This window comes from Coloeus monedula (assembly GCF_965178545.1).
Source record: "Coloeus monedula genome assembly, chromosome: Z".
Taxonomy (NCBI): domain Eukaryota; kingdom Metazoa; phylum Chordata; class Aves; order Passeriformes; family Corvidae; genus Coloeus; species Coloeus monedula.
This window is the reverse complement of record NC_138822.1, coordinates 64,349,305-64,374,477: the sequence shown is the minus strand read 5'-3', so window position 1 is coordinate 64,374,477 and position 25,173 is coordinate 64,349,305. Positions and strand designations below refer to the sequence as shown.

General features: G+C 38.1%; 1 protein-coding gene across 1 annotated transcript in view; it reads left to right on the top strand.

Annotated features, from left to right (window-relative positions):
• RNF180 (ring finger protein 180) overlaps nt 1-25,173 on the top strand; it is a gene marked incomplete at both ends in the record, with an annotated part of 84,218 nt that overhangs the window by 11,787 nt on the left and 47,258 nt on the right. The window contains 5 exon segments of the mRNA XM_082301693.1: nt 1,002-1,537; nt 2,012-2,120; nt 9,298-9,384; nt 13,045-13,302; nt 13,306-13,992. Of these exon segments, the coding sequence (XP_082157819.1) occupies nt 1,002-1,537; nt 2,012-2,120; nt 9,298-9,384; nt 13,045-13,302; nt 13,306-13,992 (1,677 nt within the window).

The window sequence follows — 25,173 nt, the reverse complement described above, 5'->3', positions numbered from 1 at the left end:
AGGTCTGCAAATAGCAAGAACTGAATAACTCTCCCAAGTTAAAAAAAACCAAGCAACCAAATAGTTCTATTCTTACAGGATATTCTGTAATAATAGGGTAGAAGTAATAATAATAGGGTAGCAAAGAGAAAATACTAATAAAAAGATCAGGTAAATGAGAGCACTGGAAAAAAAAAAATGGTGGTAGTGCACTTTGGTCTCCATGAGAGCCTAAATCTTACTGTGAGTCCTACATTATCCAAAACAGCTACCTGATAATATAACCTTGAGTTGACCTGCAGGGATCGTACATGGAAATACAAAGATCACAGAAATCATATATCATAAATAGAGGAGAAAGCCTGAAATGCAGGTATCAGTGTTCCAACTCATCTCCACAGGCAAAAAAAATGAACAGACTGTAATTTTATTTTCCCCAGCAATCTGCCAGCCTTTCTTACTCTTACATTACTTTGTTTCCTTCCAGTGTTTGAAGTGCAGCAACCATCATTAGGAAATTGTCAGCTATGAGCACGTTTCAGCTCCCGGTGAAGCCACAGTGTCACCGCAAGAGATCAAATCCCCACTGAGGCACAAGAGACGCCGTACGGAACTCGCCAGCTCGCTACTCTTGGCTGCCGCGGCACAGACGCTCACCGGCCAGGGGCCGCCGTGCTGCCTTTCCTGCCATGGAGCCCCGCGTGATGTGCAGCAATTTCCTACAACGATTCATAAGTGTACTTCGTTCCCGCGCCCCATTTCATTTAATGCTTCCTCCTTTCTCTTGCTGCACATTAGGACCGTCGGGGGCTGTTGAGGACGCCCAGCCTAGCAAGTGACGGCTGGCGGGCGCTCGCCGGTCTCTGCGATGTCCCTGGCCTCGCTCTATAACTGAACGATCTCTGGGTCTGGGCTTGTTCCTCGAGCCTGAGGAAAGGCAGTTTCTGTCCCAATACCTATTGAAAAGTTTTCGCTCATTCCCTTAACCTAATTCCCTCCGCCTGTCTTCTTCCTGGTCACAGCTTGCCGTCGGGCTGACCCCACCCCGCTCCATCTCTGCCAGTCAGGAGACGACAGGAATGTGCCAGCCTCAGGGCTCGGCGCGGCGCGGGCCTGGCGGGCGTTGCTTTCGTTCTCGCGGCAGCACGGCTGGCCCCGCCGCTGGCGAGGGTCCCGGGCTCCCGGGGGACGCGGGACGACAGCAGTCGCCTGGGCGGCCCGGGCTACCGCCGTGTGCCGCCCGAGGGCAGGGGCCGCGGTGGCGGAGCGCTTTCCGCCGCCGTTTGTCTCCCGTCTCTTCCCGTTCGCAGGAGCAGCTGCTGCTGCGCAACCCCTTCCCCGCCCGCCCGGTCGCTCCAGTGCCGTCGCGTCCTCATCGCAGCCTCGCACGGCGCGGCCCGGTGAGCAGAGCGGGGCCGGGGCGGCGGGAGGCGCCGCAGCCGCCCGCGGAGCCGAGCTGGGCCCGGACCCGGGCCGGGGGGCGCGGGGGGCGCGGGGTGAGAGCGGTGGTGCGGATACCCGCCCGGAGCCGCGGGAGCGGCCGGGCTGTCCGCCCCGGGTGAGCCCGGCGCCCGCCTGAGGTGCAGCCCCGCTCCTTACTGCCGGGGGTTAACTCGGCGGGGCCGCCGCCGGCCGTCAGCACCCGCCGCGCCCGGGCCGGGGGTGTCCGGGGCAGCGGCTGCGGCAGTGCTCAGCCTGGTGTCCCGCTCTACGCTGGGACAATGGCACCCTATTCCTGCTTGTTTCGGCCTTTCTTTTGTGCAACAGCTAGTATTTGTATGTGTAAGAGCATGAAACAGGCAGCTTTGATCTTGGAGTCTCATGGAAGAAAGAGATTACACGCCCATCCGTGGTCTTCCATTGACCCGCCTGGTCTGTTCGTTGTCAAAGCCATGTACACACTCCACACCCTAGCTGTGTCTGGAAGACTTGTTGACTTAAGCAGCATGTAGTAGGGTGTTTTAGCAAGTTTGAAAATGCGTTGCAAGTAACTTTTTTCTTTTTTTTAACTTCCTTTTAATTACATGGTTAGTCTTGCTACGAAAGAAAGAGATCACATGCTGGCCACCCTCTATCATCAACTAGTCATCACTGTCATTAGCTTACATGATACGGAAGCTGATCGCACAATGGCTGAACTGGTAGAAGAGTTCATAGACGAGAGGACACACAGGAGCAGATGATGCATCTTTCTGCTTTTCTTCTGTGGCAGCCTGGAGACAGTTCTTTAAATTTTCTGTCTCCCCATCTTATGTGCTATTTTACTGAGAAACACTGTTAAAGTAGGTTTCTTAAAGCATTTCTTTAAGCAGAAATACTTTGGAGATCAGAAACTAGCAGCAAGTTTTTAAAGTGTACCTTAATGTCTTCCATGATTGTTTCTTTGTCAGGTAAACTACCAGTTGCTCCTTTTCTGGGAGCTGAACTTTCTGATATGGACTCTTTTTGGCTAGGACATCTGATCTAGCTTTTCTCTGCCATCCTGTTACAAAGCTGACACTCATCTAATATTTTTTCAAGACTCTCGGTAACTACTGCTCACTGCCCTAGTTTCTTGCTGCAACCTAATTATTATTGTAATTTTCATGGCTGCAATATTCTGAAGGGGTCACAGGTGATTTTTTAACAAAAGACGGTGATAACCATTTGTGCCACTATATTTATTTTCTCATTTTTATTTGTGAAAGAAGGGCAAGATAGTTGAAATTCTAGACCAGATTTCAACAGAAATTTAGGGCTTTGTGTTTAGTTCTTCACTGTGAACATTTGAGAATTTTTAATTGAAGTTGTACTTAAATTTCTTTAGCAATCTTTTTGAAAACAGAATGACTAAAACTTAATACATCATATAACTTGGATTTTATAAGAAATTTAGATATAAATAGGCATTCTTTTTTTTTTTTTCCCTTGAAAATATATGCAAACTGTCTAGTGTCCTCAGCTGGTAAAACTTCAGTGAGTTCTGCATCCAGAACTTGAATTCAGCAAAAATAGCTGACCCATTTGAAAGAGTTCACAAAGTAGCAGTGACAGTTGGAGATCAAGAAAGCATTATCTCTGAGGAAAAAGAGGAAGATTTATTTAGTTCAAGGATCAGATTATAGGGGAATTAATACCTAGTAATAAGTGTTTAAAGTTGTAAAATGTTCTTGCATGGAAGAAAAAGGAGCAATTTTTGGTCTCTGTATTGACAGCAAATAAGGGAAATTACAAGAAAGTTCCATTTAAGTATTAGGGGAAATGTTAATAATAAAAGATAAGGAGGATAAGGAGATAATGGAATAGTTTGAAAAGGCTGTGAGATCTGCATCAGAGGTCTCTAAGAGAAGATTAGGCAAATGATTTATTGAAAGGGAACAGAGACTGACTTGGAAAGGAAGTCTTAGGACTCTGCTACTGGTTTTACTGGTACGAAATAATGGAAAAGAGTTTGAAGGTCATCAAAAATAGCTAGGGAAGAACACAGGCTTTTTAACATCCTGATGTAGCCGCATGCTATTTTGGAGGCAAACATGAGCTCCCACAAAGCTACTGACCTGAAAGCAGTACAGCCACAACACACATGACTCAGTATTTAGATGAAAATGCCCACTCAGGGCCTGACACTATTTTTGGAGTTTCAAATGGAAAACTAAAAAAAAAAAAAGCAAAATAATAGTGAATGCCAATGTGATGAGAAACATGATGTGTGTAGAAACCTCTGCAATGTGTTAACGTGCATCTGTAGAGTTTCTTCTGTCCTTTGTAAGAACTGCAAAAGACACATACATGCAGATTTTTAATAGACCTACAGGAGTTCTACTCTTTAAATACTTCTAGGCCCAAAGGACACTTCAGCCTGTGGTGCCATAATGTTAAAAAAAGTATCCACTTGAGTTGGATTTTTTCCATGTAGTTCACTATCAGAATTCTTGCTTACACAAAATATAACCCATACTATGTGTGTTACTACACGTATACTATGCACTCATTTCTCTTATGTAAGTGTTACTTTTAATAAAAGGTATATGCTGAACTAAAAAGAACCTTTCAAAGTGTATAGCTAACTAACTAATTGAATAAATAAATAAATGAAAGACCTTTTATTTTGCAGTAAAGCTTAAAGATGATATGAGATGAGGAGGATGTTTACATCACCTCAAATGCCAGTGATCCTTAGAGAGCTTTTGTTTGCATGACTTGAACCTTGTCTTTTAAATATAGCAAGAGCATTTATTTATCAGTCTTCTGTCTAAATTGTTGAGAGTTCTATCACCAAGTGGGTTTTGCCTTGCTCCAGCATCCTCAGCTTCAAATGAAGCAGCTGTTCAACAGATGGCAAAACATCCTTTTCTCTAAGGGGAACAGAATGTATATGGAGACTTAAATATATCACTTGGATAAAAAAATACAATAAAGGAAGTGATGCAAAGTGTGTATCACATCATTTCAAGAATGTATTTCAGTAGATTAGGATATGGCTGTATCTAAAAAGAATGTCTGATGGTAAATGTCCTTCAGTCCATCCTGGTTGGTCTTAGATTTGAGGCTCTGACTGAACTGTTGTAAAATTAAATTCATTTTAGAAGTATGTTATGAATTTGTGAAGAATAAATTAATTAGAATGGCTTTGAAGTGTTTGAGTCATATAAAGAAATTCATAACTGATAATCATTCTTTCAGTACCCTGTGGTACCAATGTTTTAACAGCAAAGTGATACATAGTACTTCTAAAATTTATCAAGAGTCTGAATTTACTTTTTTTTTAAAGTAATCATTCATAGACAGGTTAATTATTTTATACATTCCGCTTTTGAAATGTGTCTGATACAGAAAGTAGCAGCACTGACATATGGGAGTTAGTAAAAACTAAGTTTAAGTAAAAACTGAAGTTCTGCTTAAGACAAAGCATTTGAATCATTCCATTTTTGTCAGGAACAAGACAGGTTACTAGTATAAGTTAGTATCTTCAATTTAAGTGTCTCTTCCATGATCATCTGCTTGGCTGTCTTAAGGTATGTTAAGGGACCTTTAACAAAAATTCATTTTAATTTATTGTGATACTGCAAGAAAATATTGAATGTTTGCCTTAATTTCACTTTTTAAGCTTAGGGTGGATCTGACTGTTAAAAACTGCACATACACTTGAGTGCAGAGTCTACTGTATGTACACACATTTCAGCTTGTCCTTGTCAAACTATATTTCAGACCTTTACTTTTCTGGAAAAAGTAGAAAATGTGATAAACAAAGACCTCAGATGTAAATAAAAGATAATGAGTCACCTCTCTGTGTGTTTCGTTGTCTTTGATTAAATCGGAAAACAAGGCAGAAAAAGGAAAGGTAGAAATGAGAAAAATGCAAAAGTCTGTATGTTTCAACAAGGCAAAGTGCTCTCCAGACAGCCCGTAGCGAAGACCTCAAAGTTTCTTTAGTTAGTGAAAACTAAAAAAATTTAGGTGTTAAAATAGTTGCAAAATCAGATGTTTGGACTCTGAAACTTTTGACACCGATTTTTAGTTTTATATTCCAACTTCCCCGTCAGTCAGCACTGTGCGCTTTAGCACTCTTGAGTAGGCATAACTCTAGAATAGAGCTTGAGTTGATATGTAGATGAAAAAGATTTTCTTATTTTTTTCATGTAGCTAGCACAAAGGGGTAAGAGCATAAGTACATAGAAGGAAGAGTTGGAGGACCTTTGGAGAAAACATGACAAAAAGGGAAGACTTTGGAATATGATAGAGAAGACCAGAGAGACAATCGGGACACAACAAGACACAAAAGAAGAAAAACAGAATTTGTCTTGTCCTTCTGGTTGTCTTAATTTAGGTCCTGTTTCACAATGAGGTTAATACAGGTCCATGAAAAACGGTTGCACCAGTAGCGCTGATCCTTCCACACAAAATAATTTAAGGGAGCAAGCCTCTAGGGGCATGTTGAGAGAAGAGTCTTTGTCATCTATAGTTTTATGTTGGCATTCATTATTGTTATGTGCTATTCTATGTCTGTATGTTTATTTGTTGCTTAGGATAGCAATGTCTTATTCCTATGGACATACTCTAGAAAAACTGGAGTTCTCTTTTCTTTTGTCCAAATATTGGACAAGTTACTTGTTTGGTTGATTGGCCAGCTTTGTTTTATTTTCTTTTGGTTTTAATTGTTTTGTTGTTGTTGCTTTCTAGTTCTTTTATGCAACCTGGAAATAAAACCAGCTGTTTCACTTTGCTTTTTATAACATCTAGGTAGCATGCTATACAAGATGAGAGAGTGTTTATAAGTAATGTATTAGTCTCCTCTGTGGTAGTGAGAATATTTATGGACTTCAGGGTTGCAATGACACTGAACCGTGCCATAAATCAAATCCCTCCTGATGGGAGAGAATTTTCTAAAAGTCCTTGCATGGAGTTTCAAAGATAAACCAAGACTTTCCTTGAGTTTCAATGTTGCTGGATTGCTTATTAAGTCTTATCAGAGGAACAGAGCCACTAGCATGACCCACGTACAGCATAGAGCGCAGAAAGCAGGAGTGAAGTCTCTAATTATCAAGATTTACACAGCCTTTTAAAGATAATTTAACCAACAGTTACTAGAAATGTATATTATTTTCACTTTCCTACCAATTATTCAGTAACATGGGCAGGAACTGTGGAATTCTCTATCCAGTCATTCCAAACTACTTTTACTGCAGGACATGGAGTAGTAGAAGAAGGAGAAGAAGGTTTAGAGAACAACAACAATCCTCTATTTTGATATTTTTTACTCTTATCTGTTTACTACAAAGAGAAGCCCAAAACCTCTACATTTTTCACCCTGTGACAATCTTACATAATAGTCTATCACCTAATTCACACCACTGTATTTTCTAGTTCCTGTCTGATCGTTGGTAATTTTTTCCAAGGTTGGAGGTAAAAACAATGTTGTTCAGGGGGGTAAGAACCCTTAAAAACAGGCAGAGAAATCCTCTCGGCACTCTGGGTTCCTACATTGCAAGAGAAAAGTGGTGGTTTCAACAGGTGACCAAATTGTATGTTTTGTGGTCTTTACAGGTCAACATACAGAACTGAAGAATCACAAGTTGAAATAATGAACAACCGAGAGGCTGGTGTTCTGCATTGCTGGAGAGGTAGGAAATATATAGTAGAATTTATATAGAAATACATTTTTCTTGCAAAATGTAATGGAAAAAAACAATCCAAAGTAAGTATAGCTTCTTCTGAAGAAGTTTGTAAGTTCTTCTGGTGCCATTTTTTTCAAATGAAGGAGAAGTATTAGACGTAGCCTCATTTTGTAACTAATCTCTTGTGGAGATAAATAGTAAAGCATAGACAGTTCCGTAGAGAGAAGTAATTGTAGTGAAGCCAAGTAGGCACTGATCACCTTCATGTTCTGCAGCATGAAGGCTGGTGTTTGTGGACACTTGACTACTAGCCTGTGTAGAGAATTACCATTTCACATATAAAAATGGGGTTTGGTTTTGATGGTTTTAGAGCAGTCATTTTTTTGTTTTAATATCTCCTAATGGACAACTCTTTGTGTATAAGGTGTATTTCAAAGACTGATTTTAATTTCCACTGTAGTAGTTAACTGTGTGTGAAGTATCCCTACATCAGAAAATTTTGCCCTTCATTTTTTAAAAATGGGACATAGTCTGTGCACAAAAATAGTTCAGAAGATTATTCTGCCCTGAGTGGGATTATGCCCTGCTAAGTAATTTATATTGTCTTTTTTAAAATAAACAGAAGGATAATTACACAAAACCGTGACAGACTATTTCCTCCTGTTTTATAATGGCAGCTAGTAATCATAAAGAGCTAGGGTCTTGCGAAATGTGCCAAAAAGGCTTACAGCTGATGATCTTGAATCAAAGTTAAAAACCAAATAGAAGGTGGTGATGTTTTTTATTAACACAATAGTAATGCAACAACATCCTTTTTCACACTAGAGAGGGGTATAGCCAATAGATGTAGAAACAAAAGGGGTTTTTAAGACCATTATATAATTAGTATTATAAATACACCAAAATTTAATCATGCCACTTACAGAGCTTGAAGTTCTGGAATAATTTTCACACTTTATATTTGATGGGTTTTTTATGCGTGGTTTGAAGTGATTTTTGGGGGAGAATGTGGAAATTCCAACTCCTTCCATGGAAAAAATGTAGTGAAAAGGAGGTGTCTTTGTCCAAGCTCCCCCGGTGGAGCTTTTCAGTTGTGAGTGGAGATCTACCATCATTGTGCACGTGACTGAAGTGGCTTCCTCTCTAGTTATGTAAGTAGCAGATAAAAAAAGTGTAATTTAACGCTGTATGTGAAGAAGTTGGGAGGCAAAGACAGTACTATGATGTTTTCAGAATGTTTTCACTGATGAATTTTAGGCCTTTAAACAAAGACATAGCTGAAATGTGAATGAAAAAATGCAGAACAAATTTGAAAACAAATGTTGAAGTTACAAACACAGTATAAACACTTAGAATTATATGCAAATTGACATGCAGGTAGTCTTCACAGATAGGACAAAAACAATAGCATAGACATCATAAATGGATCGATCTGTCTTCTGTCAACATGTGGAGAATTTTAAAAAACTTCTACCTTCTGTCTATAGCCCCACTTTTAATTTTCAGCAGAATGAAACTTTTATTCCAGTGACTTTCATAACATAGGCATCCACAACTTTCCATATTCATAAATTTTAACAACTGATGTTAGGACTTTCTCACCAGGGTTTCCTTATAATTTTAGCCATCCGTATAACTCTATTTCAGTTAGGTAATTGCTTTTATTTTAGTACCAGTTAGTAAAATGCTACAGGTTTTAGACTTTTTTTCTGTTCAGTTGATCACATTATTGTAGTAAAAATTGTAAAGCTGCTAAGATTACCTGGCTTCTCTCCTAGTTATTTTAAAAAGCATTAGAAAATTAATTAGAAACTACTTGTTGCATTTGTGTATTGCTGATCATAGTCTTCATGTAAACTGTAACTTACATATTTCTATCTTTACTGAAAAATTGTGCCAGCTGACAGTGATTCTAAAATCAATTTCCAAATATTCTTGGAAGGCCTGCAACTGCATACTTTCTGTTCTTTTAAACAAAAAAAAACCACCTCCAGATGCCTTCATCTCCACAGTGGAGTTTGTCCAATGTTTTTAGATTCAGAAACAGAGAATTATGGACAGTATCTACCTGATTTTAGCTTAAAGAAGCACATCATATTTGAGGTTTATAATTCGTTAATGTTCACTGAATTTGGGAAGCTGACTTATGGCTATATTTAAAGAAAAAAAAAGCTTACATAGATGTTGAGTATCAATACAATTGTTTTGTTAATGGATATCACAGCCTTCAGCTGCTGCTCAGAATTCTAGCAATGTATGGCATGTGAGCTTAGAAGCCATTCCAGAGTGGGTGAAATGTGTCATTGAAAAGGTAGGTTTTGTGGGGGTTTTTTTTGCTTTAAATCTTTATCATTCAAGACGTAAAATAATTAAACGGAACAAGTTTCAAGGATATTTTTCATTCAAGGTCTATGTATGTTACAGAGACCTTATAACTGAGGAAATTCTTCTCAGGAACTTCTATCATTACCATTTACAGATTTTTTTTTAATCTCTTAAATGTTGTTTCATTTTGTTTTGTTTTTAATATATGCAGAAGAGCTACAAGTGATTAATTCTGTTTCCTGCTCTTTAACAGATGAATGTATTTATGGTTCTTCAGATAACTGTCATGGGCATCTCTGCATGTTTTTCAATGCTTAATATTATATTTATTACCTAGGCTTTGGTGTTTGCTTTGTTTTGATCACCATATCTTGCAGTACTAACATATAGGTTGACAGTGACAACAAGAAGCATATTTCCCCATAAAAGTGGACTGGAGATTTGTTAAGAGTTCAGTTTTTGGAATATAATGTGTTTTATACTTAAGTCTTTTATACTTAATGTGCTCTTATGTCATAAGAATAGAAAGTAGATACCTTCCTGCAAATTCAAAGATCTGATGACAAGCCAGTGTCACTGCTTTTAAGTTTTAACTGCCCATTTGAAATGACAAACCATCTCATAATCTCCTATTGTACTGACTGCCTCAGTTTGTATTTTCTTTAAGTTGTTTTAGATCTAGAAGTTAATGTTGTTGCATAGATACTAATAAGCAGAAGCAGTGGTTTTCTTCTGCCACACAGATTTTATTTTATGAATCTTTGATTTTGATAAGTAAATGATAGTTGCATTCCTTTTTCCTTAGACTTCAGTGTAAAATTTTACTATATGTTAAGTAATTTGTGCCCTAAGCAAATCCATACTGAAAATGATGCATAAAGAGAAAAAATTGTTACGACTGTAAAACTAAGAATTCAAAATTTAAAAAAAAAAAAAAATCATCTTCCGTCTTTCTATTCTTCTATTTGGGTTTTTTGTTAAACATTAATTAAACTTTTTAAAATTAGTGATCTCTTATACTTCAATGAACATAACAGAATAGTTATATTCAGAAACACTAATCTTGGAAGTGTGTTTGAAAATCACATCTCATGAGTTATATCCTCACTTTACAATATTGCCTAATCATGAATCCTTAATAATAAGGATGCAGTTTTTTACAGTACTTTGCCTCTTAAATTATTTCAGTATAATTGGATTCAATATTGATTGTAATATTATTCTTTTCACCTTTAGCTCTTAAATTATTCTTTTGCACCTTTTGCTTCTGCATTTGAAAACTTGGAGGGTCAAACTGGGGACTGAGGAAATACAAATACAAAATACCCATAGACTGCCCAGAAAAGGCTTGCCATATTTGTTTGAGACTGCAGAGGAGCAATTCTCCTCTGGTGAAAAAGGCAGAGAATGGAATTCTTTGTGTACCCTTTCAACATCTTTGTGTTCATTGCATCACTTATTATCCTTGGAACTCCTGCCTCGTTCACTCTATCTCCTCCAGCAAGATCCTGTGTTTTTATGGATAAATGGGGTGGGGGGTGGCGGAGGGTATGGGATGCTAAACAATTCTGACTTATCTCCAGATCCTCCTGGGCTCTGAATAATTTTGTGATCATATGTTATTTTCTCCTGTATGACTCCTGAATCAAAGGCTAAATCATTTTACATAAGCGCAAAGTCTATTTGCAGGCTGTAAAAACCCACTGCTTCCCAGCCGGTTCTTTTTTGCCATCTGTCCCTGTTCTTAACCAATCTCCTTGGATTTCATGTACATATTAGTGTATAGATAATCTTCAGTAATTACAAATATCTAGCTAGTGTTGCTAGTGACCTTTATTGACCTGCATTTCTTTAACCGATCACTTATCACTTGTTTTGGTTTCTTTTTCTAACCACTTCCATTTTTTCCTCTTTACGCAGTCCATCACTAAATCTGTGTACCCTCAGCTCCCCTTCAGATCTTGCTGATTTTCCCCCTACCACCTCCTCCACTAGTAGGCTGTTACTTCTTTTACTGAGTCAATGCTTCCACACTCTGTTGCCAAACTCTAATGCTAAATCAATTCCGGGCTCCTTGGTACCACACCTCATCTCCCAGTCTCTGTGCACATGGGACATAAAGATGTCCTTTTTCCTCCATACTGTGTTGTGCATTTCCATTTTTTCCAGGCTTCTAGCCTTCTTAATTTTCACTCATCACTCGTCTTCTCCATTTGAAGATTCAGGATACTATTCCATGCCAGAGAGACTCAAAAAAGTCACTAGAAAGTGCTTTCCCTGTAATTTTAGTGTCTAGCCCCTGGCATCTGGGAAATTGAGTGTGGGAGGTTTAAGAGTAAATCTCTGAAGGAGCTTAATTCTCCTTTGGGAATGGCATATGACACATTGGTCAGCCTTATAAACTGAGAGATTTTGTATGTTCACAGAATTCCCAAGAATTTGAAAGCCTTTAGTTATATGTAAACTATTTTTTCCCCCAAGTAAAAAACCTGTCAGCAATGAAAGACACATCTTTGATATTTTGTGTAATTTTGAGGGTTTAACCCACAAGGCAGGAGTAAGTTTCTCAAATAAGTGTTTCCAGAACTTCTTGTAGCATTGTGTGTGAAAAATAACGTTTTTTCCACACAAGTTGCTGGGTTTTTTTTCTGAAACTACAAAATTGGTTTTCCTGACATTTTCTGTAGCTTTCTATAGGACAAGCATCAGTTATGGACTCATCTTCCCAAATTACCTTGAAGGACATTTGCAGCTGAAATAAACTAGAAATGTTGGGCATCTTCTGTATTCATGGCTCTTTAGACACTGAAGTGAGTAAAGTGTGGCTGGAGTTGATAATGTTGTTTCTTGTCTGGGCTTTGATCCTACAAACAGTTGCATAACTTAGTCCTCAACAGTGCTGCTGACAGATAAATATAATTGCTGAAAATACTAATAGTTGCCTAAATATGTAGGAGTACTAATAGTTGTATTAATATGTAGGAGTTTATAGATCTTTGATATGTATTTCCTTTGGAAAAAGGGCTTTCAGGATTGAAAAGAAATTAATAGAATTATAAATAATGAAAATAACTGTCTCCTTATATGTAGAGTATTATGGATTTGTCATGGTATCTGCACAGAGGTTATGTTGTAATGCTCTGTACAACAAAATACAAGTACCATTTTAAGCTTTTGTGGGGTAATCAAACTGAAAAGCTATATTCTTTTTGAAAGAAATCTCCTTCCACTGTACTTAGTATGCAAGAAATGTATCAGCACTCAGAACACTCAGCTGAGAAGCTGTGCTTGCCAATTCCAGATTAACATGGGAAATTGATTTCACTGCTTTAAGGATCTGATGTTTTCATTAGTATTGCAGCATTATTCTGTCTATGGACAAATTTTAAATATATTTCAAAGCTCCTACATTTTAAAATGTGTGTTAGATTTCTTAGAATTGTTTATCGCTGTAGCAAGCAGAGCTTTGACCAGAACATTATTTATGGTGGATTTTCTTTCTGCTGTGAAGTGTCTTTTATTGTATTTAAAAAACAAGAAGAAAATCTTCTTATTAAAGGAGAAAATAACTCCAGTAATTATTTCTTGCTCATTTATTTTCAGTGAACATGTTGGGTGCTTTATTTTTTTCTTTTCTTGTCAATAGGCTCAGTGGACAATTGGAAAATTGCACTGTCCATTCTGTGACGCCTGCTTAGGGGGCTTTAACTTTGTTTGCAACAAAGAATGTTCCTGTGGACAGTTAGTAAATATACATTCCTGCAGAACTTGGACTGAGCATCAGCCACCTTTCTCTGCTAAATTGTCAAAATCATCAGAAAATCATTTGCTTCTCAAAATTCAGTCTGGTTTTAACAAGGATACCTGCCATGAAGTGGTAACTGCAACTTTGGGAATAAAAAATTAAGGGCTTTCCTATATGGCTGGAAGTAACAAAGGTGCTGGAAGATTAACAGAAGCACTTTGTCTAGAAGTAAGAGCTCCCAGATACGAGATAAAAAGTAAAAAACTTCCCTTAAAGGCATTAAATCAAAAAAGAAATCTCCCTTCTTCCTATCCTAAGAAAGATGCATGCGCTGTAAAACCTTTTCACAGAAGATCACATAGCTTGGATTTAAATATCAGAGAAAGACTTATTTTTTCACCTGTGTTATATAAAATTTGCAATATGGGAACACTTTACCATGGCCAAAATGAAAATCCACTTGTTTACGCACAAGGGGGCTTGCAATTAGAGTCCAGTAGGAAGGATGGTAGTTCTTTTCAGGATCTGTATAGTTCCTGTGCTGACATACTACAAAGCCAATTGCAAGTTGCTTCCGTTACCACATCACTGCACAGAGAAACAGAAAGTGAGTGTGATTTTGGAGTTACTGGACCATCTTCTGGGAGTGTCACTGCTGATGGGTTACCGTTTGTGATGAACCTTTCCTTACCTACAAGGGCTGTAGAAGACAAACAACACATCACACCTATTGGTCTTGTGCAGCCTAGGAGTATTTCCTTCAACCAAAAGCTGAGTAAGAGAGAAAGAAACAAGTCAAAAAGCCTGAGGAGAAAACAGAGAAGGCAAGAGCAATGTCTACAGAAGCAGGTAAGTGTTTAAAATTAATTATGCTACTTTTTTGGTAAAGTTTGACTTGCTTTTAGAAATCATTCTGACTTTTTTTTAGTTGCTGTCTTTTAATACTGGTTTAATGTGGAACTGTCTAGAGTCAGGTATCAGGCAAGCAAAAATTTGTGACCCCGTCCTACGTGTCATTTTTTTCTAATTCCATCGTATCAAGTTTTCTTTCTGTGCAAAATCAAACCACGACGGGTTTTCATTTGCCTTCTTACTGTTTTGTGATGTAATAATAAATTTGAAGTGGGAAAAAACACAGTGAAATTTAATCAGTGTGATTAAAGAATAACTAAACATTTGTATCTTCTAAATGAGAAACCCTACCATGTCAGAATTTTCTAACTTTAAACTAATGGCATTTTGAGTTATCTTTACAGTTAAGAGTGTTTTAAAATATAATTACATGTATTATTTGTTGTAAGACAAATATTTTTCTATGAGTAAAGATTGATTACTGCCATTTAAAATATTAGTCTTTAGTAGGTAAGTATTTTGTCTGCAAATCTAACACAAACTGTTACATTTTCTTACCAATTATACAATAATGGTTTCCATCTTCAAACCGTCTAAAGCAGAACAGAGTTAAAGGCCATAGGCAGTTGCAACTTTTGGTGAAGGGCCATGGAGAAAAGCCAGTCATAAAATTACTTACACAGTTCTGGTTTCCTCTCAAATTTAGTAGAATGACTAATGATAAATACGCCTTTGAAGGAAAATTTCTCATCATAAATTTCCTGCAACAAAATACCTGTGTAGTAAGCAAGAGCAAACATGCTAACTAATCAGAGAAGTAGTATCTACACAAGCAATTATTCCTGCATGAGGTAGGTTTGTCACTGTGAATTCAAGATTTAAGAGAGATACTTAAAGGCTGTCTCTCTCAATTAAAGGTGAGAACCAGCTTGAAAATGTAATGGGTCTGGGAAATATTAGTCTTCTCAGTATGGTATGCATATATTCTTTTTCCTTTGGGAAAGGTTTTTGTTTTGCTTAAAGACTTAAATTGGTATTGGGACCTTTTTAAAACTTGTTCTTGTTTTGTAAAATGCATCTCTAAAGCTGAGAGTCTGGATGTCTTAATACTGAATACTTGTTTTCTACTAAGTCTAAAGATTCTTAGCTGTCTGGATCCCCAAAATGGCTTTAAAAGTTCCAGATCTCATTGTTTTGGTAAATGAAATTATGATTCACAAGCTCCATGTATATGAGCATTTTCACAGTCATGTCACCTACAGTCTCTCGAGATACTTTAGTCTTTAGATGTTACTTTCAAGAATAAAATATTGTACAAAGTTTCAGAATTTTTGATAGCTAAGAAAGAAAGGTACTTTCAGACCTTTTCCTTGTTAAAACATGCTTAACCAATTCCTACATTATTTTAGTTACATTTGTTAAGATCCAATTATTGGAGAGATGCCTCTACCCAAATTAGGCTGCAAAAAAGACCATATGCTGAAGACTGTAGTACAGATTTCATTTAACAGTAAATGGGAAGTAGAGAGAGATAGAAAGAAAGAGCAAAAGAGAGGAGGGGAGTGAAAAAGAGTGACAGAGAGACAGATTAAGTAAAAAGTTATCACCACCTGAGGATCTAGACATCATCCCATTGGTCCTCTTCTGGTTTTCTCTGTAATGGAGATCCAAGGTCACTCAAAACTCCTCCCCATTTGTACACTTCAGCAGACAAAGGAATCAATGCTCATTGGATACACAGTTCTCCTGTTCTATTGGTTAAATTATTCCCTTGATTCCATGCTCAGTTTTCCTCTTCTTTTGAGTCAGTAGTCCATGGCCTCCCCCTTCTGGGCCCAGTCAGAGCTGATTGTCAGCACAGTTGCTGAGCTGGCTTTCCTTACACCACCCTGTGGCTCAAACACTCTTCCAGGAACTTTTCCTCAGTTCATAAGTTGTCCATGGGGGTGATAAAGATTGTGGTCACTAGGAGAAAAGACAGAAACAGCAGAAGCAATAACACAAATAAGTAATCATACTGCAAACAACAGCTATGCACTTATCAACCCAATTCTAATTAGCCACTGCCCCTATCCAGTGATTCCCAAGGATCAGAGTGTTCTTTAATGGGTAGTGGGTGTGATGGATTTCACAATACTGTGTGTGTTGGATATAGGCCCAAATTAGCCATAGAATTACACAGTGGGTCTTGATTTTTAAATCCCATGAAAAGGTATCCCCAACAGATACATATGTCATATATTAAGATGTGTCAGTCAGCCTACTCTGAAGCAGATTTTCAGGTCCCTTAGTACACCTTTGCACACTGGGAATAAGTGTGAATGGGTTTGTTGACAAGTTGGGCTTACATACTTCGAAGTCTTTAAAATGGTGTTCTCTTTCAATCACATCCACATGTAGTTGGAAGAATTTTATAGGTAATGTTCCTGTCCAGCTGGGTAATTCTGTAAACCATGGAAAATTAACTTCTAGCTTACGAAGTTTTCAGTCAATATACAAAAAGAGTTTTCATACAAAAGGTTCTTACGCAAACACATCTTTACATCGGGCCTATACTCTCTTGTCCAGGGGATGGAGTATAGCTCTGTTGCAATTTAATCCTGACACAAAATAAGACTTTCAGATTTAGTTATATTATCCCAGGTTGCTTTTTAATTTTTTTTTCATTTCAGTGGGCAAACTGCCCTTGTCACATTCCTTTTTAATTTCTTCCACAGTAAATTGCACCCACAACTGAGAAACTCGTGGTGCAGAATGTACTGTAGTTACCATATTGATTAGCACAAATAAAAGGAATTAGGTAAAGTTAAAATATTCTATTAGAACACATGGTAGGAAAGCCAATTGTACATGAGACACATTCAACTGGGAATATAAGTCTCTGATTTGATTTGGAATGTCTCATGATTGATAACATATTTGGTTCCGAAAATGGTCACAGGTAAAGTTGCTTAATAGCTGGTAAAAGGTTTTTCTGTATTTCACCCATGGCCCATTTGCAGTCCATGGCTGTCTGTTCTCCTTATCTAGAAAGGAAATGGTCACCCATTTCCCATGTAACATTTTCTTCTGTTTTATTAGGATTATTTAGTTCACTCATTAATATCTCTGAAAAATTTAGCCAAATCATCATCAATCTAAAGTCTTCTGAGGCAGAACTGCTTAATACATATTTGTATGGTTCCAAATATGCATAAATTCTTACACCAACTCCCAGGCTAAATTTGATTTAGACAAAATTATACATTCATAAGACAAAAGTAAAAGCTCTTCCCACACAATTTTTTTCCAATAAAAGACAAACTTGGCAAAAATCAAACTAACAACATATAAAATGGTTTGACTAATATATGGTCTCTCAACAAGTCACTTGCAATGAAAACACAAACAAATCACAAACATTAATAAGCTGATAATACAAGCAGTTATGGTGGCAGTTAAAAAATTTAACCAGTTCCACGCAGCTTGATCTCATCTGTTGGCAGGTTCCTATAAAAAGAAAAGTGAAAATTCAGCCTACTATAGACAGATTATTAGTAGGATGGAAAATGCATTCAGTGTTGATTAAAAGGTCCTGTGTCTACCACAAAGGTAAAAGGGCCTAAAGGAAAAGTCATCATCATATAGTCTTGGTTGACTTCTGTGAGCTTTCTCATGTAAATCCACTGGCAGTTAACCCACTTCGAGCTGGTTCTTTTGATCTTCAGCTTGGGCAGGGGTGTTGGCACTCTTAGAAAAAGAAAGCAACACAAACTTCCCTGGCAAGTTATCCCTTAACAGCTTGAGCTTGATACCTCTCAGGTAGAGTTTTAACTTCTGTTTCATGAAGTGTTTGGTACACTCCTCTTGTTGCTTCTTCCCTCATCTTTTCATGGGGGGTTTCCTCCAATTAATTTCATGTCTAGAGGGAATGAAGCTGCTTGTTAAAATTTGGTACATGCCACCACTTGGGAATTAGGGACTGCTTTAATGGCTTAACCTGGATTTCTTTTAGGGTTAGGATTAGCAGACTTCAGCTTCTCACCCAGGAGCCATGAATTAACCTAATCAGTTCCACAGATAACATTGGCTCCATTTACTCCAGTGATTTTACCTCTTTGCCATCTTGGAAGTATACCGAGATTTTCAGTATCCCACTGCATTAATATTGATGGATTTAAATCTTGCCTGATTTATGGCCAGACTTTGATATCTTAGTTAGCCATATACAGCACCATTTTAGTAGCTGTTTGCTGATCCTGGCAATCATTTTTGGTTTCAATTTTAATTAAGCATCAACATGCTACTTCCTTGTCATCAAATGTCAATGCAAACGTTACATTTTTTTCTTTATCCGAACAGTGGACTCATGCACTGTCTCCCAACTTCTCCACTGAACAAAAAAAGGTTGAGTTACAAGATCATGTTTCAGAATATGTTACAGGTTCTATGTCCTGCACTTCTTCCCATAAGATTCTCCCTCTTTCTCATGCACATTCTGAAGCTCTGCCTGAAGCTCTTGGATGTCATCATGCTTGACAGCTAGCAGTGCCTCTACTTGCATTCAATTTTCATTTTCCTTATTTAACTGAAAGTACAATTCTTTCACCAAACTTGTGAGGATAGCATTATTTCATCTTCAGATTTTTGAATAACCAGTAGCTCATTTTGAGGAACCAGTAGGTTAATTTTCTTGCGTCAACTCCACCTGTGGGATAGAGGGGCAACTAAAAAATTTTTCAAGGAAGGGTAACAAAATACTTTTTTTACACGGGCCACCCTGGACAGCCATTTTTTTCCAAAAGTTCCCCCAGGACAAAACACATAACCTTCCTCAGAGGAAAGCTGTGGAAAAGTTTCCAAGAGTTCACAGCGAAGGAACCACCCAACCCCCCTAGAGGGAATTGTACCATTGTCAAAGGCACTTGAGATTAGAGAACAGTATCCTGCCAGCTATGCCAAAATAATGTTAAGATCCCATTATTCAAGAGACACCTCTGCCCAAATTAAGGTGCAGATGAGACCGTATGCTGAAGTCAATCGTACAGATTTCATTTAACAGTAAATGGGAAATTGAGAGAGATAGAAGGAAACTGAAAAAGGGAGGTGGGAAAATGAAAAGACTAACAGAGAGACAGATTAAGTAAAAAATTTTCACCACCCGAGGATCCAGACATCATCCCATTGGTCTTCTTCTTCTGGTCTTCTCAGTAGTGGGGGGGTCCAAGGTCACTCAAAACTTCTCATTTATACACTTTAGCAAACAAAGGAATCAAATGCTCATTGGATACACAGTTCTCCTGTTCTATTGGTTAAATGATTCCTTGCTTCCCGTGCTCAGTCTTCCTCTTCTTTTGAGTCAGTGGTCCATGGCCTTCCCCTTCTGGGCCCAGTCAGAGATGATTTGTCAGCACAGTTACTGAGTTGGCTTTCCTTGTGGATTCTTTGTGTTCATTATCAGTGCTCCCCCAGTTTGTTTGCCTCTCCCTAGTCTGAGATAATTGGACAGTGTTACCACCTTTATCTTATCTCAAGTTCCCATCATGTGACTTAATTTACTGTCCAAATTTCCAGGAATTCACAAAGGCACATCCAACAGTGGCAGGGCAGGGGGCGAGGGGGGCAGGGTGGTCACCGATGAGCAGTTGCCTCTTGATATGGTTTGCCATAATGGGCAAAGTCATTTGGTGGTCTTAACAATGTTTGAGGCAATTATGATCTTTAAGTCTCTTGCAGTATTATATAGCAAATTATATACAGTTTATAAATCTGTTAAGTCTCATCAATAAGCATACAGTTTACAAAATACAAAAATTTCAAAATTAGTTGTAAACTAAGTGATTGGTTTCAAGTAGTAGCTTTCAGAAGAAGATACTTTGGTTTTGCATTGATTATTTTAACCTTGGTGAGAGTTTGCAGTCATGGCAGGGAATTTTTAAATGGTCTGCTTCTTAGACTGTGTCAAGCAGCACGTGTGTCTAGTGCTGCTGTGTTTCCCAGTGCTGAGGTATCTTCCCAGGAGAATGTGAATCTAGAAAATTGCATCCTCCCTACAGTCTGACGTGTTGTAAATGGGAATTGTTCTCTGCCACACACTCCGTTTCGTGGCTGCTCACCTCTCATGTCAGGATGGTATCCTCGTTTTATTATTGCAAGTTTTACTTTTCATCCTTTTTGTTCTGTATTCTAACAGTCCTTCTTGTAAAAATGTGGATTTTATCACTCTGGTACTTCCAATAGAAAGCTGATCTGTGGTACTTTGTAACCACAATTTCTATCATACCATATATGCTTAAGTGTTGGGTCCCTCCCCCTGCCATGTAGCCCTGGCAGAGGGGCCCTGAGGGCACAGACACGGGGTTTCCCTGCCCCTGCTCAGCCTCGTTCCCATGGGTTGGTTTGTGTTCCCTGCGCGGGCAGAAGGACCCTCGGGTCCCGTGACTGAGCAGTTCCTCGGCAGAGCCCCGGCCATGCGGCTGGAGAAATAAACATCTCTGAGACATCTATCAAGAATCCGTCCATATATATTTCTTTTCCACGGGACTCGTTGTTTGATACATCGGGTTACAGAATCCCCACTGTAACACTTAAGCAATCATGAAGTAAAAGTTTGATGAAGTAAAACTTCATGAAGAAAAAACCACAAGTTTCTGGTTGAATGGAGTGAAAGGGGTTTAATAAACAACAGTGGGAAGTATATAATTTAAGTACTCTTTTAAGAATTAGTTCAGTGCAGCAGAACCCTGACGTAAGTAAGTATCTTCAAAGATGTCTCTATTAAAGTACTGAGCATATAATTTCAATCTTTAATTTAAGCTTTTCTGGAGAGAGAGCAGTCTGAGATAACAAACCAGTTAAGGCTTTGGAATTTCTTCGTAAATGCAAGGACTGCTTTACTAAGTTTATTTTGTAACAAGATAGCTATCTGTCAGAGTTATTTTATGTCTTGCAGAAAGGCAAAGTGCAGCCATAAACATTGTGTGGCAGCAGAATGCACTCTGTAATTAAATTGAAGTATTTAAAACTTGTAAATAGGAGCAATTCTGTGAGCTCCTGACCTGCACTTCCTCCAGAGGCTTGCACTGATGCAGGTTCTGAGGTGTAGCTGCTGGACTGAACTAGCTAGCTAACAGTAGAGGGACCCAGGCTTCCTCTCTCTGTTCTGCAAAGGACAGCTCTTAATGCCTGTGCAGGGGATGCTTGCATTTTGTGTGTGTGTTTGTGCACATCTGTGTTCATGGGGATTTAAAAATCTTCTGTTAGGGTATGATTATGTTGTTAGCACATGGTAATTATATAAACTGTTAGGGTATGATAATAGCTACTTAAATCTAGGAATTGCCGATATTAGCAATGATTCTTGTTATAGTTGCTGTAGCTAAGCAGATGAAGTATTTCTTTTATAAATTCCATTTGTGTGTATTTTCTTACATGTTTACATTGTTTGCTAATGATGATAATTTTCTGGAAGATCTCAGAAAAATACCATTTGTGACTTCTCCAAAAAGCTATATTGCTTTTTTTCTTACAGTCATTTTACATAGAAGAAGGCTCTGTAGTCAGCTTCAAAAATGCAGTGTCCTCTTGGAAAGGATACTGATTTGTAGGAAAAAATACTGGCAGTTTTGCTTCATTCCTCAATGATGCTTCACTGGTTCTTTTGTATCTTTTTGGAAACATCAATGTTTTGTCTTACAAATATGGTTACTGGTCAGTTTCCAAGAAGTCAATTTGCTTTTCATGCTACCAAATGTTCATCTGAACTCTGGATAAACAGGTGTGTGAGATACAGCGTTGTTTATCCGCACTGTCAGGTCTGTTATTTTGTCCCACAGCCTTGAGTTTTGAAGTTCATACTGCTGCCCTCTAGCAACTGACAGTCTTGTAGTGACGGTGCTAGGCTTTAAAGGTTTAGCTTGTGACCAAAGTTTGTTTCATCTTTCCAAGTCTCTTTTTCATGTACACATTGGTTTACAGTTCTTTTTCTTGCACTGTCGTGTTTTTATTGAAACTATAAATCCTTTAAGTGTCTAGTTATGCATTTATGTACTTGGATTTTATTCACTCTTTCTGTGATGATACTCATAAAAAGAATTATTCTCAGATTGCTTATGGATCTCTCAGCTGGCTGCTGGGGGACTAAAAACATTATTTAGTGTTAGGCACCAAAGTAAAGCAGGAAGAGAAGGAAGTGAAATGAAATCACAGCTAGACTAGGCAGGCAGTACCTACAAAGTTCAGTTGAGACCTTTGTTAGCGAAATACAAGGACCTGGAGAAGTCATTTGAAATAGAAAAAGAGGAAATACAGGGCAAAAGGGGAAGCTCTTATGTTTAAAGTCCTTCACTGAGTGTAAAATGAAGTAATGTTAATGGTTTCTTTTATTTACCCCAGAATATACTTGTGGTCATTTTTGTAGGTTGGTAACATACTTTTGTACCTTCACTCTCCCTTCACTGAACTGCAGCTTCATGCCACATCCAAAGTACCTTATGTGGTGCAGTTCATGTGTGTAAGATACAGTTACTATGTTCTGTTTGTTATCCTTAAAACCAATTCTGTGCAGGGCCAAGTCTGCGTTTCTTTAACAGACCTCTGGGAAGTTTCTCATAGCTGTTTTAGTCTGCAGTGCCAACCCTACTGTGATCCCATGCATGTACTCCTTCATATCGTGTCCTGTGTACCCATTTCTCAAGACCTCTGCTATTGTTAGCAGCCCTGCATTTCTTTACACTGCATCATTATATTAGCAATGCAACTATCTCTTTATACATGGAATAACTGCTGTTAGTTGTTGTACCATAGAAATACAAGAAAAGTAAAACAAATTAGCTGCAGACATCTGGTCAGAGAAATTGCTGTCACAGCTAAACAAAGCAAAGCCAAGCAGCGGGCAGGGCAAGGGGAGTCAGCCACAGCAAGCACAGCTGTTCCTCCAGCAGCAGTGCAGCATTACAGGGCAGTGCGGGTACATGAGGCAGTGTCTTTTTGAACTTCCTGATAAAAGGAGGAAGAAATTTCAGGCATGGGTTGCTGCTGAGCTGAAGTTTCTCTTTGCTTTTGCTCTGGTTGTAACTATTGTTGCTACATGGTGACTTTTGTTATTAGCACATTCATTCTGTCGCCGATTATAACTGGATTAAGAAGAAGGTATTAAGAATTAGGATTCATGCCCAAATGCATGATTTACCTTTGTAAAACAGCAGTTGTGATTTCTGTGGAAGTTGTATCTGAGTAAAATAGCCTGTAAAAGCTACTGTTTTCTGAGATGCACCTAAACCTCCTGTTGCGTGCATTTTAACGTCAGCATTTTAGAGTCTTAATTACTTTTAGCTACAGTCTTTTTATGCCATTATTTGTGATTACAGCTTTTGAGGGTATTTTCTGACCTGATCTCTTCTACTGTTGGACATGTCTTCTACACAATTTGGTGTTAATAATAACAAATGGAATAGACAGCTTTGCAAATTTTCAGGAAGAACCTTTGTTTGCATTTGGTTATGAGTTGTGTTGTAAACAACACTTGTGTTGGAGAGGGAAAGTTGCTCAGGATGCTACTGGATAAAAAGTATATCAGGATTGTCTGAGTGTACCTGTATGTACTTCAACATATTTTATGATCATCTTGAAGCTAGATTATTTAGACTAGAATATGGTGTAGCTGAGCTGTCATAATAGCTCTGCTGAAGGCCAGAATAGCTGGCTGTGCTGTGAATTTATTCCTTCTTTTAAATAAATGTTATTAAGCTGCTTGTCTATAAAATGCTTTTAGGATATATAGAAATTATAGAATGATCTCAGCAGAGTGGAATTCCACAAGCTGTTACGCATTATGTGCCCATCTTGCAAAAGAGGGAGGGCTACTTGCTGTGCTAGGGCAGCATTAGTGGGTAGTGTGCTAAGAAGAGGCAGTAGCATTCACTGACGTATTTGTGCTTTTCCTGCGTCCTTGGTAATGTGTAGTTTTTCTGAAGAGGGACATAGGAAGTCTTCAAATGCAGCCACCTCTGCCTTAAGTAGTAATGTTACTCATAGTGCTACAACCCAAAGGGTCAATAGCTGGGGTAATGAATGTCCCACGCACAAATAAGATCCTGGTCCATCTTCACAGGCACTGTGCCTTGCTGGATTAAAACAGCAAAATAAAGAAACAGCCCATTGAAATTAATTACGTATTTTATTGCTGACTGTCTGGAAAAAAGAAAAAAGCATGTTTTTTGAATAAATAACCGTAGAATCTTTGCTGCTGTGCCAAGGCTATATTGATTGCTATTCCAAGAAAATACTGATGATCAGCCTAGAACTGTAGAAATACCATACGGTTTTTTTCTTTCGGAAACTGTAAGGTTTAGGAACTATTATTTTAATTTTTCTAGAAGCTCACAGACAACTTAGATCATAAGAATTTATGAAATTTGCAGTCTCTCAGCTGAGAAAGACAATGACCTGTTCACAGAGATAGGTTGCAGTATTGTGCAGTTAGGTGAATCCCATAATTTCAGAAGTGATTCTTATTACATAGATAGAGTGAAGAGTACACTAAATTGCAGTTATGTAAGATGCTTTGTGGCAGATGAAAATCAAAGTTCAGCAACAGTAGGAACAATAATACAAGAGTACTTTCATATTGCGAGTTTTACTGTGTATTACCAGAACAACGTCAAACACACAGTAAGGAGAGAATTTAAGATAGAATTTTACAAAAAAAAAAAAATTGTACTCCTAGTTCTTCATTTCTACGAATTGGTACTGACTCATTCTCAGTGACTAAGAGTTTGAGTAAGTTTTGTACTTCTGATTAGTTTTCAGGGTATTAAACTTTCTGAATACATATAACTGAGGTAAATGAAATGTGGCTTGTATGGAGATTTGAGTGCAGGACTTGGTTCTTCAAATTAAAAAATTGGGTTTTTTAGGAAAAAAAGTTCCTGACATCTGGGAGAATTAATGCTCCCTACTATTTCATAGAATCAGAATTATAGAATGGTTTGGATTGGAAGGGATCATCTCATTTTCACCCCTCAACCCTTCTGTTTTCCTTCCAGTAGACCATGTTGCTCAAATCCCATTCAACCTGGCCTTCAATACTTCCAGGGATGAGGAAACCACACCTATTTCTTCATGCTTTGTAGCAGTAAGTGTATCTATGAATGTTTTAATGTATAATCACCTCCCATTTACTTTAATGGTATTCAACTC